The 16,143-nt window shown below is 38.3% G+C and overlaps 1 protein-coding gene across 1 annotated transcript in view; it reads left to right on the forward strand.

The window, feature by feature from the left end:
- SLC6A11 (solute carrier family 6 member 11) overlaps window positions 1–16,143 on the forward strand; it is a 95,644-nt gene that overhangs the window by 17,703 nt on the left and 61,798 nt on the right. Inside the window, exon 7 of the mRNA XM_065687004.1 lies at window positions 11,799–11,931. Coding sequence (XP_065543076.1) covers window positions 11,799–11,931 — 133 coding nt within the window. The remainder of the gene's footprint in view (window positions 1–11,798; window positions 11,932–16,143) is intronic.

The following is a 16,143-nucleotide window of genomic DNA, read 5'->3' on the forward strand; positions in this document are numbered from 1 at the left end:
ATTACATTCAGGTAACTTAAGTACTGACTTTCATGAGGCAGGAGTTGACACAAGAAGTAGGAATCATTATTTGCAAGCAGTACTAGTCATTTTAGAGAAAAGTCTGCTGAGGAGAGTTTAATCTTACCTTTTAATTCAATAAGTTTAAAAATGGATGATGAATGGAGCAACATTCAATTCTACCTGGACTTGAAGAAGAAAGAACTAAGCTTAACAACAGCAAATGTGGCTCAACTAGGAATAACTCATTCTGATGGGTGTAGGTCACAGAGAATACACTAAAAGGTCAGGATTTTAGAGCTGTGCATAAAGCTGTAGCTGAGGGATTCTTGCTAATGTGACCACTGGGAAGTGTCTGTCTATTGCTTTAAAAAAATGCCAACTATGGAATTAAGTGGATTTCCAGAAGAGAATTCTTACAGTTTGAGAGAATTTTATTACAGATTCTTTAATCTGTAATCTGTAGAATAGCTTCTAAAAGCTGAAACACATCTTTCTAATAATTGAGCAGTGGTAGTTGGAGACTGCAAATGAATATCCAGCACTTTCTGGCAAGAGTTATTTGGAAACCTGTGGATATGCTATATTTCCTATTTCAGAGCTTATATAAAACCTTGCAGGAGAGGTTTGTGCAGTACACAGATTCTGTATCCCTGGTCACTTCTGGATATATAATTTTTAGAAAAGTGCAAGTGTCAGCCCATGTTGATGTCATGTCCAGTTCTCACCCATGCTCACTGTTCACTTCAAAGAGCATACACTTTTAGTGACTAAATCTGCTACAAATGCACCGTGCTCAACTTTATAGTTTTATCTGTGCTTGTTCAGGAGGTGTTTTGGTAATTACCACGCTGCTGCACTGGAAAAAATCCAACTGACAACCAGCCCATTTTTATTTTCCTAAATGTTAGCATCTAAAGGGGAAAAAAGTTAGTCTGAAAGGAATCCTTTATTTTTAAGGCATTCTCTTTCTGAAGACATATCCCTACTGTATGAATTTCTTGTAGGCCCCCTTTAGATATTGGAAGGCTGCCATAAAGCCTCCCCAGGAAGAAAGTCTCTTTTAGAATCATAGAATCATAGGATAGCTTGGGTTGGAAAGGACCTTAAGATCATCCAGTTCCAACCCCCCTGCCATGAGCAGGGACGCCTCACACTAAACCATGCCACCCAAGGCTCTGTCCAACCAGGCCTTGAACACTGCCAGGGATGGAGCACTCACAACCTCCCTGGGCAACCCATTCCAGTGCCTCACCACCCTAACAGGAAAGAACTTCCTCCTTATATCCAACCTAAACTTCCCCTGTTTCAGTTTTAACCCATTACCCCTTGTCCTGTCACTACAGTCCCTGATGAAGAGTCCCTCCCCAGCATCCCTACAGGCCCCCTTCAGGTACTGGAAGGCTGCTCTGAGGTCTCCACGCAGCCTTCTCTTCTCCAGGCTGAACAGCCCCAACTTCCTCAGCCTGTCTTCATACGGGAGGTGCTCCAGTCCCCTGATCATCCTCGTGGCCCTTCTCTGGACTTGTTCCAGCAGTTCCATGTCCTTTTTATGTTGAGGACACCAGAACTGCACACAGTACTCCCAAGTGAGGTCTCACAAGGGCAGTGGCTGAGCAACTTCATTCACCAGCTCCTTCAGGACCCACAGATGGATTTCATCAGGTCCCATGGACTTGTGCACGTTCAGATTTTTAAGATGGTCTCAAACCAGATCCTCTCCTACAGTGGGCCCAAGTTCTTCATTCTCACAGTCCCTGCATTTGCCTTCCAAGACTTGGGTGGTGCTGTCAGAGCCTTTGCCAGTGAAGACCAAGGCAAAGAAGTCATTCAGAACCTCAGCCTTCTCCAAATCCAGGGTAGCCAGTTCTTCCAGTACCTTCCGGAGAAGGCCTACATTATCCGTAGTCTGTTTTCTTTAGCTTTAAGTCTCTTTTACTTTACTTAAAAGTAAAATTACTTAATGACCCATGCCAAAGAAGAAAAACCTTGAAAACAGTATGAGTAATAAATACGGTAATCAATTGACTAGGCAAGTAATGAGAAGAGTCTTTTGAGGTTCATTTTATTGAAGGATAGTTTTTGTCCTATAATAATGTATGTACTTAGTGAGAAGTCCTGAGAGGTTTACAAAGTAACTGCTGCCCTTTCGGTTTCAGAGTTTTATATCCTTTAGCAGTCAGCATAGATTTTGTAAGTTTATCATATGAGTACTATTATTAAAATTTATTATATCAGTATATAAGGCAGTGGAGAATACTATCTCAAATCTGTAGCTTCTTGTGTACTCTGTGTGATACTGCTTTCTTACTCTCTGGGAGAAAACCACTCTGTATTCGAAGAGAAGTAGGAAGCATGTAATTTTGGTGATTTCACCTTCTCTTAGCTGTTACTCATTTATGAGAGCTTTAGTGTGTCTGGTCTGTAAACTGGGGATTACTGACTGAAGCAATGGAGCCTTCTCTGAAGTATCGCTGCTTGTATGTTTATGTGTTATTACTAATCAAAGCATTCTTTCAGAAGATTTTGTTCCTTCTAAGTGGTTTCTTTTCCAGCTTTGAGTTATGCAGTCCGGATCAGCATCTCTTCCAAATTAGACAACAATTAGCACACATTAGCCAGCCACAGGGAAATGTCACAGCTTCCTGAAAGATATTTCAGTACAAGTAAGCTTCTGTGCTGCTCGGCAGTGCTTGGTGTTTTAATAGAATGAAAGGAGCAATTTCACTACCTGAGAGAGCCTTTAAAGCTGCTTGCAATTTTAAGAGTTGAGGAAGCACTGATTTGAGCAAGAACTCATAGCATTGGTACCTAGGAAGGGTGCCGGGCCAAATGAACCTCAGCATTCAGTTTCTAAGATTCTCTTGTCAGATAGTGAGAAAACTGCAGTGATTCAGACAAGAGAGAACAAATGCTGCTGGTGGTAAAATAACTCAAAATTCCTGTAGTTGTATGGTTGGCCACACTCTGATCAGTAAATAATGTCACAGACATTAGATAAGCAGCTGCCTCTGATCTCTGTGACAAAAAGAGTGTCACTTTTTACTTTTTTGTGTGTCCCTGGCCGACATCTCAGCCCTCAGTGTGTCTGAAAGTGCTGAAGTCATTATGGTCTCACAAATGAGGCTGACTTTATGGCTGCTAACCAATTGAATAAGCATCTGACAGTGGAACAATCCAAAGTGTGATTGTCTTCATACAGGTGTTTACCAGAACCTTGGATGATGGTAGCTGTCTGGCCTAGAAGTTCAAGCATTCATGGTGGATTCTGATACATGGAATCTGAATTCCATCATTTTCAGAATTAAGTTAGTATCTGCCGGAGTTTCAGTTATGTCAGAACTGCATACTTGTACACCATACTTCATACATCTGGGTGGGAAACACTCAAACCAATACATTTTCAGAAAAAAATAAAATAATTAGAACTGCATAAAGTGCAGTGAGAGAAAGGAAGATGAGACACGTCTTTGGATAGAAATTTAAACTTACTTAAACACAAGAACTGAGGATGTCTGAAAAGATACAAATACTTTTCTACTAAACTGCTGCACAGGGAAACCTCTGCAGAATTGGCACTCAGGTGTGTTACGCTTTCTGTACAAGAAGCTCGGGAACAAGATTCACAAGGTAAATATGGACTGGGTCTGAAAACTCTGCAGGGATGAAAGGAGCGTATCAAAATCTGTAATAAGAAAGGCCGCTGCATGGTAGCACTACTACTGCTTAATGGCTTCACTTTGTTCTCCTTTCATACCCCACAGAATACTCTGAGGATAGAGTCTGGCCCTGAATAAAAAGCAGCACTGCCACCTCTGTTCCTGGCTGAACAGATGCAGATGGAGAAGTGACCTCAAGAGGCTGCCTCCTCTGTTTGGGTGGTTTTTGTTGCATTTTCATTTTTTAAAGAAAGATGTCTTGGAAACTGCACTGCACCAGGGAGGGAACATGAAGGGACCTGCCTCAAGTAGACTGAATCTGTTCAAATCATGAAATAATGCAATAAGTACCCCCGTACATTCCTTTCAACAATGTGTTGGCAGCAGTTAATCCTCTCGAATAGAAAGAGCCTGGTACAGCTCTGCACATTGGAACGCTTTAAGATGCTCTTTCCCAGGGAAATGCAGTGTTCTCCCGGGCAATAATGTAGTGTCTTGAGCTTTCAGGTTTGGCTGGAGAGATTACTTTTCAGCTGTGAGTAGCCAGAAGTAGCAATTACGTCATCATATGCCCCTTTCTAGCAATTCCAAAACCAGAGGGGCCCTTCTTTCTTTCCAATGTAGTGAGCAAGTTGAAACATGTTTTAGTACATTCTTAAACACATTAAAAACATTTTAAGTAATTATATAATACTTTTTGAATATTAAATCCATGTGGGATTTTATTTTTTTATGTTTTGCAGGGCATATGCATGCAATTATGTTACTTGAAAGAGTAGAGGTAACCATTGGCAACAGTATGTCACTTGAATGTGTGTAGCAAAAGGTCACTGTCTGCTGTCTAGTTTCTTGCTGAGTTTGGCTCTGTTCTCTCTTCCTGACTCTATCCATGTTAATTTGTTTTTATCCACACCTGTATTTTGACTCAAACTGTAAGCTTTAAATAGGCTCACAATATTTATTACTGTATGCTGTAACAAGAATAAATCTGCACTGTAGCAATAATGTCATGATTTTATTCAGTCTAGTTGTAAATACTCTTGTGACCAAACATCAGCATTTCTGAAGCATAAAGAATGCCACCCTTCAGGAATATGCCTTTTTATTCCACATAAATTTATCTTTCATTCATTAGATTCTTGCAATTTTTATAATTTTTCTTCTGTGCTATGTGTAGGAAGCAAAGTAAAAATCTTCCCTCAGTAACATTTAGTCAAGCTTTATATGTGTGACTAGAGGTAGTGAAACCTTCAAAGATCGTCTGTGTTTAGGCATGAGACATGTTACAAATTCACTCTGATTTAAATTCACTTTTCCGTTTACAAGCAAAATATCCTATGTGAAATTAATAGTTTGCTACTACTGAATTAAAAGCCTTACTCTGGATTGAGTTAACCTTGTGTTCTAAATTAACCCCAATACCGAGCGAGCTTGTTCCCTTCTATATTCTGTTCAACGTGCCCAAATGCCACCAGGCCCCTGGCTTCCTTCCCAGGCTATTGGTTAGTTCAACAAACTGAACTGCTGCATATTCTTAAACAATAACAACAACAAAAAAACGCTAACAAGCACAATCACAAAACTCCATACCTGCACTAAAACTTCAGTCTCTCAACAATTCTTGTTTTCAATGAGATCCAAAAATAGTTAATGTTTTGTATCTTCAGGTCTGGGTGCGAGATAGATCTTTTCTACAGCAAAGTTTCACATAGTCTGAAGTTGTTGGCAGCAAACTCACTATACTCAAAGTTACTCTGATTAAAATGACTTGTACTGACAGGAGATCTTACATTCTGTAGTAATTCAAATGGTTATGTACAGCTACCTCCAGTTTGTCGTTTTACTGGCAGCTTTAGTGCTCCTCTGAGTTCTTGGGCTTTTTCCTAGTCGGGTTGTTGTTGATTTATTTCTTTTTTAATTGTTTAAACTTTTAAAAATGTGTGCTGATTTCTGGAAACTTTCATTTGTCAGGAGAACATTCAATAGCCTGCCTGAACCCAGCACCCTTTCCCCTAAGTACCCTGCAAGGTAGATGAGTTTGCAGTATTTCTTTGAAGGTAAGTATATTCAGGCCTTAGGGCAGTGGCGTAGTGAATTCTAGTGATAAGACTTCAAGACGTTCCAACGTGAAATGTCTGTTAAGATATTTCTCCTCATTTAATTTTGGGGGACTTGTCATAAAGATTCTCAGCTTTAGTAAGTCTTGATATAGGTAAGGAAAAACGATTTTACTTTTTTAATGTAAGTATGCACCAAACCAGCTAAACTACAGAACTCGCTATAGAACTTTCAACGTTCAAATGCTTTCGACGTTCAAATGCTTGTTATTTCAAAACAGAGTATCTTTTTCAGTGCTGATTTTACTGCTCTTGTTCCTTCTCTATCTTTCTCTGCATTGAGAAGTGAGTAGACCAGGGTAGTGTAGGGGACTTGCAGTGGTAAGAGAAAATGAAGGCACAGTGAAAGCTACACAACCTGTTCTTGTTGTCTGTGTGATTTATGCAAGGTTATTGCAGCTTTTAGATGGATGCTGAACTGCTGAGCACGAGGGTGTGATCAACTCTGTCATCTTCTGACCCCTGAATACATCAGTCTTACTTTTTGGGTGCAGAGGATCATGTATTTTTAAAAAGCTCTGCCTTTTTGTTTTATTAAAGTTGAATAATAAAAGAAAAAGAGCAGATAGAAAGGTATCTACAGTGAGATTGAACTGAAGCTTTCTGAGAGGAATTTCATGTGCTGAATGCCACCTCCTTGCAAAACCTGCATCTGCTGCTGCTGGTCCAGATGATTTCAGCAGGAGAGTTAAGGCCCTGGTATTAGGAAGAGCTGCAGTGTGCCTACTGAGGAAATCACTGCTAGTCTCTAAGCAAGACTTTCTCTTCCTTGGATCTATTCGTTGCACACATTGTATGTTAGAGTTTAATTATATGTTCTGGACTTGTTGCTGTTTACTTTCTAAAGGAAACCCCAAGCCATTGTTCTGCTTGAACAAAGAAAATACAACCGATTTACAGCATTTCAATATATTTAAATATTCATTATGGCATTAACAGTTCAAGTTGATTTGCATTAGCTGTCTTTTTAAAATGGGAGCAACAGGGATAATTGTGTCGAGGCCATTAATTTGCTGTTTACTTTCTATGACACTCTTTACAAAAGAATCAGGCCAAAAATGTTGTATGAGTAACGTAGGTGTCTGCTCTTTGAGACTTCTCACAGAGCAGTCAGGACAGACTGAACAATGACTTTCTGCAGACAGCATCCAGAAGCTGGTTGCTTTCAAAACTCCTCACCTCAAATCTTCAGAGAATTCTGTTCTTAAGACAAGATTGTCTTTTGGTATTTGAAACTTCCAGACCATGAAAGAGTGCTATGCTTTAACCCCAGCCAGCAACTAAGTACCATGCAGCAACCTAACCCTAACTTTATTAAGCTCAACATTATTCTCAGACTAAAGCCAAAACACAGCCCTGCCCCAGCTACTAAGAAGAACATAAACTCTATCCCAGCCAAAGCTGGGGCATAGAGAGACTAGTAACATTTATTTATTAAGAAGGTGTTAAGCAGTTAGGGATGTATAGCATAATGATTCAAGTGACTGGCAGCTGAAATGGATTACTTTGGCAGTGGGATGTGGATTACAGTGTGAGTCTAAAGTAATTTTGTAAGCTCTCTTTAGGCCCTGAGTATGCCAATGTATCAGGTGATGTATTTCCATCATGTTCACCATTTTGCAGTGTGGTGGCAGTACTGTGGAATTATTAAAAACTTTCCATGTCTATTTCCCACAGCATGCAGTTCTGCAAGCACACTGCAAGAGAGATGACCAAAGGTTGATATCTCACTTAACACATTCATGGGTCTGGAAAACTAGGAGTGATTATAGCCCCATGCATGTTAGCAGGACAAGAGTAGTGAGAAGTACCGTGAGACTGGGCAGGTGCCATTCATGGGCATGAGTGACTGGTGTGAGGCAGTTCATCACCCATATAGATGTGCACAAATCTTCAAGTGAGGAAGTTGCAAGCTTCTCTTAAATCAGTTTACCAATGCTCCAGGAGACACTCCTGTAGCTGGGGGTTTGTCCTGTAGCAGGTTTTGTCATGAAGTTCCTATTTAGGTGATACTACAGTGTCTACTGCAGAGGTTCCAGGCTGCCTAAACTGGCTAGCTCCTGTACAAAAGCAGCACAGCTATACCCACGGTATACGTGTTACAAGCAAGTAACTACTACTTGTATGACTTCCCCCAGGCAGAGTGCTGTATTAGCATGGTTTTGTGGCATCCCATAACTGAGTAAGCTTACAAATGTGTCCATAGCATTGAATGGCAATACTGCAGCCATCTTACATGTGTCCACACCTCTGCATTTGGGAAAAGAAACGCTACTGATGTTTAAGTGCACATGTACATAAATATCTAAATAGCCAGGAAAAAAAAAATGGTTTGATTTAAATAAAAAGAAACTTGTTCATTATTATTTTCTCAGTGAAAATAAAGCAAAATAAAAAAGTTTCCATTTCACAACTCACGTGGCCCAAACACAAACATTCCATTTCAAGTTTTGTGATTGTATGTTCTCTTGGTTCCTTTTCCTTTTTCATCTTAAAACCAAAACTATTAATTATAAAATGTAGTATGCCACTTGAAGGTAAAAGTTAGAACCTTTCTAAGCAAAACAACAGTTAGGAATCTTTAGGCTGCTCCTGCTTGTCTTACTAGGCTCACTTAAGCGAATTGTGAAGTTTAAAATGAGCTTGGACCAATCTCTTGCCAGCCTCAATCTTTAGGTCGGTATACTAATACTGCTAAAAAAACCCCAATCAATTGCAGCTATAAACTGGAAATTATAAGTAATGTACATGTATGTGTCACTGTGGAAAGGCTGGATCTGTGTAGTCTCACAACAAAATGATGTGATTTCCATAGTGCTGGTATACTGTGTAGATGGGCTGACTGTATGTCATGCTACAGGCTGTCGACATGCTGCTTTCTTTCTGTAGGCTTGTTAAAGGTCACAGTGTTCACTCTACAATGACAAATGAGGCTGCTAATGTCAAGGAAACAAAGCTGTTCCTCCGTGATTCTGACAGATCAGAAATCTGAATTGCTGGGTTAAGGTTGCTGTTGGCAGGTTCTGCATGGAAACACTTGTGGTCAAATGAGGAACATCAAGATGCTTACTAGCTTGTTCTTTTTCATGACAGTAATTTATAGTTTGAGGCCTCTTAGGCCATTTATAAAATGGTTTTTGGTTAAAAAGAAACCTTTTAGTACCAGCAATCAAAATAGGTCTCTTTGCAAATACCTGTTCTGTGCTTTGTCATTAGGTTTCTAATGACACACTCCTAGCATGTCTTTCAACATGATTATTCATAGCCTGTTGTCAGTACACACTCATTGGCCTTTTATTGCCTAGACCCTCTTTAACCATGTTATAAACCTTTTTGTCTTGGTTCTCTTGCAAGTAACACTAATATTCAAGGTCAGTCAAGAATTGAAGGATTTATTTTGCTTTTTGAATGAGAATTTGTATAGAGGTTGGACGTCAAATTCCACATGATATCATCCATCAAATTGCTTAAAGAACTTAAATTTTAAGTGTCTATTTCATCAGCCTTTCTGTATAATTAAGGCTCAGTGATGTTATTTTCAATTCTAGACTGAATATGTGTGCTTCCCCTTGATTAAAATATCTCCTTCATTAAATGTACCTTTCCTCATTTCTGAATGTATTTTGATGATGGTTCTTTAGGTTCTTTGCAGATCACTCTTTTCCCTAACTAGATGATGGCAGAAGCTTTGCAGAATACAGCTAGCTGCAGGATGAGGAGGAAATGTGGATGAAGTCACAGTGGTTTTACATAGAAGCACATTACATTCTATTGCAAAAAATTCATTTAACCTCCCTCCCCACTCTTTACTTTTTTTTTCTTTTTAGCTGAAAGATCTTCTACCTCTGTATTCATCGGAAAATAAGAAGACAAAGGAAGGCTTTAGGGTTTGTGTGTGCGTTTTGTTTCTTTAAACTGTTAAATTTTGTCCTACCTTACCTAAGCAGTAAACTTCTAGTATGTGTTGTAAATAGCTGCACCGCAGGGCTGCAGCAGGAGCAGTAGGTGCAGCTCTTGGGATGTGTGAGAGACTGAGTAGGATCTGCAACATCTTTATGGCCATTTGAAAGACTCACCAGTAGTTAGGTCTTTGCAGTTTCCCACCATACCACCAGTTGATGATATCTCCATCCTTATTCTTCATTATTAGAGGCAGGTGAAAGAACTTCACTTCATCCTCGACTACTGCTGGTGAGAGCAGGAAGAACCACGTATATTGCTCCCCAACACTGATTTATTTTAGGCATAGCCTTGAATTTGTACTCCCTGAGCTGATTGCTTCAGCCGATAACTGAATCAAACACAAAAGGAAGAATTGTTTCATACGGGTAATTGTAAGTTGGAGTATAAAACTTAATAATCAGCTCTTAAGCTATATATATTTTGTTGTAATTAATTACCTGTATAACTATGTGCACATTAATTATATCTACAAATAGTGATTTTTTTTATAGGGCTTTTAATTATATCAGAGTACTTATGAAATTCAGTGTTTTGACTGTCTAAGAGGGGAGAGGGCAGTGTAAGTTTAGGGACCCTGTGGTTGTAAGAGAACATGTAATACACACTTCAGAAAAAACTTTGCTCAGGATAATTTATGTAAACTTGATTGTTGGACGTCCGTGTGTGTGTACGGATGTGCAAGTATGTTCATGGAAACACAAATGGATTGAGGCATGACCAGTCCCTATGGAGATTTGGTTAAGCTGATAAAAGACATGAATGACTGAAATAAATCATTCTGTGTATATAACTAGTAAATTACTAATGGCTTGCTTGAAAATGATGAGGTATTTCTAAATCTTGGAGTGCATGAAATTTAAATCCGTATCAGCTTTTGCTATCACATACCAGTTAAATCGTACTTCATTGTCCTGGAAAATAGAGATTCCTGAAAAAAGTCTTTAATTATCTATAGGGTTTCTTTCAGCCTTAAGAGCAAATGAAGAAGCTCAAGAGAATTATGAGATCATTAAGTATTATAGGAATAAATTTTTGTTCTTGCTCTTAACCTCTTCATCCATACAGCCAGGAGCATCCATGTTTTATTTATGGGCTGGTAAATAATTTACATTTCATTTAACCTCAGAGTTTTTTTAAAGGAAAAATTAAAGGGCATAGAAGGAGCATGTGGCTCCCAGATAAGAGAAGCTTTCTTAAAAATCATTCTCGTGGATAAAATGCTAGCTCAGAAATCTGGAAGCCTGCACTGAAGGCTGGTTCTGCAGGTTTCTTGTAGGAGTACTAGCAAGTCAAGGGATTTTTTCTGTTCCCAAATTCTTGCTTAAAAACCCCAACAAACAAAACCAACCAACCAAAATCTCCCTTTCCACTTCTTTTTATCCTGTTTACTAAGTCAGTAAATATTTTGGCTCCAGATTGTGAGCTGTGAGGGGTGCTCCTCAAATATACTGTTGCTAGGATTTCAAATACCCTATTTTGAAATAGTAAATTAAATACATTGTTTTGCTGTACACTTTTCACATTAAAAGGTTGTTTCTTTGTTTTTGCAATCTTAATGTTTGAATGTTAGCATTTCCTAAAGAAAATCCACCTGGAAAAAGTTGTGATCTTTGACAGTTTTGAAGAGAAATGTTTTACAGTTATAGTCTCTGTTACAAAAGGAAATTCATTAAAATAAATGCTACAAGTTTAAGATAAAGTGGGTTTTTTTGGGCTTTTATTTGTCGGTTATCTATTCAAAGGCATTTTCAGTTTTTTTCTTTGACTTTTACTTTATACAAAAACTATTCTAAAATCTCTTTATATTTTGTCACTGACCTGGAAAAATTACCCATTTGTTCATTTTTAAGTAGGTGTAAAATCCACCAAGAACATTCTAGTTTTTCCTTCAGTCTTTTCCAACCCTAACTGTTCTATGACTCTGTAGTGCATTTTCAACAGGCAGTGACTAGGAAACTCCTTGGTTGAAGCTGATTTGATTTTAGGCCAGTGTTTTATATGTAGTGCTGTTTTGCTTCAATGTTGTTATCTTTTTTTCCTCTTCCCTTTTCCCCCGAAGACGAAGGGTACTTGCTATATCTGATGGAATTGAAGACATTGGGAATCTGCGCTGGGAACTTGCACTGTGCCTCCTTGCTGCTTGGACTATCTGCTATTTTTGCATTTGGAAAGGAACAAAGTCTACTGGAAAGGTAAGGTTAAAATTCTGTGCATAAGCTGTATTTATGACTCTCTTATGCTCCACACCTGTGATGTTGTTTCTAGTTACTTAAATCAGAATCTCACATGCATCGTGTTGCTGTAAGCAAATATACTTGGGGGTATATACATTGTAATAGTAGGCAATTCAGAATCAGTCATACTTTGCATTGTTTTGTTCTTTTTGGCTTTCATGGTTTGTTTTTCCCCCTAATTTTGTTGGATGTGGCTAGTTGGTTTTGTTAATGTTACAGACTACACACTACTAGCCAGTCCTTGAACCTGAAATCAATACTGAATCCTGTTAATTACTGTGCGTGAGGTATCCAAAATCCGAATCTTCTCCCAAACTGACAGGAGTTGAAGCTCTCAGTGCCTCAAATAAATTACACACATAAGAAGAGAGAATTTAGGCTTATAAACAACTTACAACAAATGCTAATAGAACAGCAAAAGCTGAAATAATGACAAAAAATACAAGATAGAAAGATGGACATATTAGGGAAAAAAAAAGAAAAATATTTAGTACTTTTGTAACTCTCTGAGCGAATGCCATTCCATATGGGATATCCAGGAGAGAGGCACAACTTCATAGCCTAAGTGAGTTGCAGGATAATGGAGAGGTTGCCCCTGGAGTAGCAGCAGTTCTGGTGGAATATCTGATTAATCAACTCAGCAGAGAGTGGGAAAGAGCCATAGCTCTGGAGGGGTGTTGTGTCTAAAAAAAGCACTGGTTTCTCTTGATGGAACCAAAGAAGACAAGGAAAAAAAAACTGGGGGACTGAAACATCTTGTGCATTTAATTGTCAATTATTAATTCTTTAGTTTAGAAGCAGGGTTGGGTTTTTTTGTTTGTGTCTGGTTTAGTTGTGTACATTTAGAAATGAACTGTTTGAAACAGAGTTCATTTTAATTTAGAAAATGTCAGAGTGCTTTTTTCAGCTCCCTCAATGACACACATCCTTCCTCCTATCAAAACTTTGGCTGCAACTATTTGCTGAATTCTGTCTGTATTTGCCAACTGTGTCAGTCAATCTGGTGCTGTGCTTTTCATGTGGGTATTTGCACACACACATTTATGCGGTCCTACTTTCATCAAGTCATTGCAGGAGAACCGCTGAAACAGACTGTCTAGGGATACATATAGGCATGAATAGTTTAGAGGAAAGAAAGGAAAAAAAAAAAACCAACCCAACAAATCCTAAAGAGAGAAATAAAGAAAAGCAAAGGTGATATAAGGGAATGACAAGATAAATGTCCACATGCCTTTGAAGCATGCACTCCAGGGAGGTACGAAAGTGGTTTAGAGTTTTCTGAGGAGCTACAGCTGGCAGTGAAGAAATGAATCTGAGCAAAACCAATTTTCTTTTTTCCATCAGAAAGAACGTCTGAAGATGGAGATTTATTCTACCATAGTATAATCTGACCCAAGGGTGGAGGAAAAACCATGTACTGTGAATGCACATGCCTGTGTGCGTGCAAAGTTGTGCAAAACTGCCCTGTACTCCAGAAAAACAGCCTTGGTAGAAATCATTTGCTGACAGGAAGAGGGGCTGGTGATTGTGGGAAGGGTATATTTTACGTTTCTGTGGTTTACATACAGCTTTTTATTGTTCTTCATATACAGTTACATGAGATTCCTTCAGCTTATACCATTTCCCCAGAAACAAGTTTTGCGTTTTGGAAGTCATTAAAGTGAAACTGAGCTGTTTGACTCCTTTTTGTCTGTTTTTCCTGGTAGCTTAGCTAAAACCTCAGCTTACTGCTGGGTGGAATAAATCTGATTTTATTTCATTTCAGTGTGATTTTAATAACCACCTTTTTGATGAGGTTAGGTGAATCAGCCTGAGAGAGAGATACTTGCTTTGCCCCTTTGAAACGAGATGATAAGCTTTTCAACTAAGCAGAAATAACTAGTGGTCATACAACAGAACTGCACAGAAAATGGAATTAATACCCAATATTCAGCTTAATAGGTTGCTTGAAAAAATTAGATGAGGGTCAGTAAGAAGTAGATTATTGTATATTTACACTCTATAGTGGTGTACCATGGGCAGGAGTTCTGGCTCCACTGCTTCTCAGGAATCATGCTGTAAGGATCTTTCATAGCCAGTACTGATCATTTCTTCTTCCAGTTCTGTTCCTGGAATTAGTAAGGAAAGCTTTTTACTAGCTGAATATGTGACATTGCAATTGGTTTCCAATGCTACATTATTTTATTCTTATTTTTTTCCTGAATATAAGTTCACTGTTTAGAGGTATTTAAGAATTTTAATATTCTTACACTTGCCACTTCTTACAGCCAAAGCCACTGGAAACCTGTGCTATATCACTGCCTTCCCAGACCAGCTAAACAAAGATGTACTAGTCAGGCATGCTGGATGCTACAAAGGAATAAAATGCTCTGAAATACAGATGACAGAGCAGTCTTCTGGGCTGGAGTTTCCAATTTTAATTTACTGGCACTTAGAAAGTTCATATTTAAGCTCAATGCAATTGTAGCCCTTCGCACTAGGTTGAATTTATTATATGCGGATTTCCAGGAAACATCTAAAATTGATGTTGAGATTTTTATCATAGTATTAAAAGTGGACTTAGCCTGTTAAATTTGCTATACACTTTAACTGGATTGAATAATTTCAATGAAATAACAAATTTATCACCTTGGAATGGTGATGGGAACCTTAAAAATGGAAATGTTTTCAAAGGAAGATGTCTGAATAGCTAGAGGGAAAGCAGAGAGGGGAAACAGAGAGAGACAAAATGAAGAAGGGGTGGGAGAGACTTACCATCTTCACACAGCTGTGTTCTGTGAAATATTCAAGAGGTTGGTTTACTCTTTTCCTGTTTTTACTCTGCATCCTAATGCATGGTGGAAAAAAAAAAGCTGTCATCAGATAAGCCCATCATTCTCCAAGTAGCACTACAACAGAACTCATCTGCTCATATTATGAATATTTAATATTTTAAGTTATTAAATACATTAAATCTAACATAAAGTTTAACTCCAAATTAAGTGCTTGTGACACTGTTAACGAGATGCTTCAAACTTTCCCGTTACTGTTCTTGAAATTAATCACTTTCTCACAAAACATTTTAGTTTTCCATTCCAAGACTTTTAGGTGGTTTTGGTGGTTTTCAGGAGAAACACATTTGTGCCAGCTTCTTGCCATTAATTATTCAGTATTAGATCTGAAGTTATTTGTATCTTAGTTTCCATGTTTAAAATGTAGCGTATATACCAAATGCAGGATCTTTGAATGAGAAATTCAAAAGCAAAAGGAGGAAAAATATGGCTAAGTAATGCTATCATAATGTTATCTGTGTATTGCAACTTGCTGAGCTTGATGATTTCTGATATCCACCTTATGCAGAAGTATTTTCAGTAGCTAGCCTCAAATGCTTCCACAGATGAGGTAAGAATTATGTAAAAGACTGGAACAAAAAGAATTTTCTACACATTTAGAGCATCGTTCTAGACTCTCAATGTTAGGGCTTATCTTACTTATCAAAAATATTTTTGATTGCTTATTACAATAATTGTTTCTATAATGTATATACCTACATAGCTGCTGAGTCTTTTGATCTTTATGTAACATGCATGAAATCTTCAGGTACCAGGGAAGCAGGGTCTTCTTTGTATCTTGACTGTCCGTTTATTAATTTGACTAAATGCCCTTCTGCTTTCAAGTTTGGGAAAGAGACACCTGAAGTTCCTAATCTGTTTTTCTTAAATTGGTGAAGGAAGTAATCCTAATGTTTTCATTTTCTCTTTTTCTTGCTTTTATGAGAGTATGGGAGTTGTTTCAGATACTTATCCCTTCTTAGAGCTCGTGGTGACTCCTCACTTGTAGCAACTTCTGCACGATTCTTTTTTAAGTGAGGAGGCTGGTAGACTTCAAGAGTTACATAAAGGCATTATGGTAGTCTCTGTCTTGTTCAGTCCATTCCTTTTCAAGCGTCTTGCTTACTTTTGAATGCATTAACATATCCCTGTCTGGTGCCTATATTGTTAGTTTGGAACCCTGTCAGGTTTGTGGATTTACATAATCACAAAACTGTGCAGGTTGGAGGGGGTTGTAGATCAAGTTTTGTCATTTTATGACTCAACACAGAGTCAGTGTTTTCTGGTTATCAGGTGTTAAAACAATATTGTTGTGTACCTTCAGGATTTTTGTATTATTTAGTATTAGAATACCGCACTG

This window comes from Lathamus discolor, chromosome 7 (genome assembly GCF_037157495.1).
Source record: "Lathamus discolor isolate bLatDis1 chromosome 7, bLatDis1.hap1, whole genome shotgun sequence".
NCBI lineage: Eukaryota > Metazoa > Chordata > Aves > Psittaciformes > Psittacidae > Lathamus > Lathamus discolor.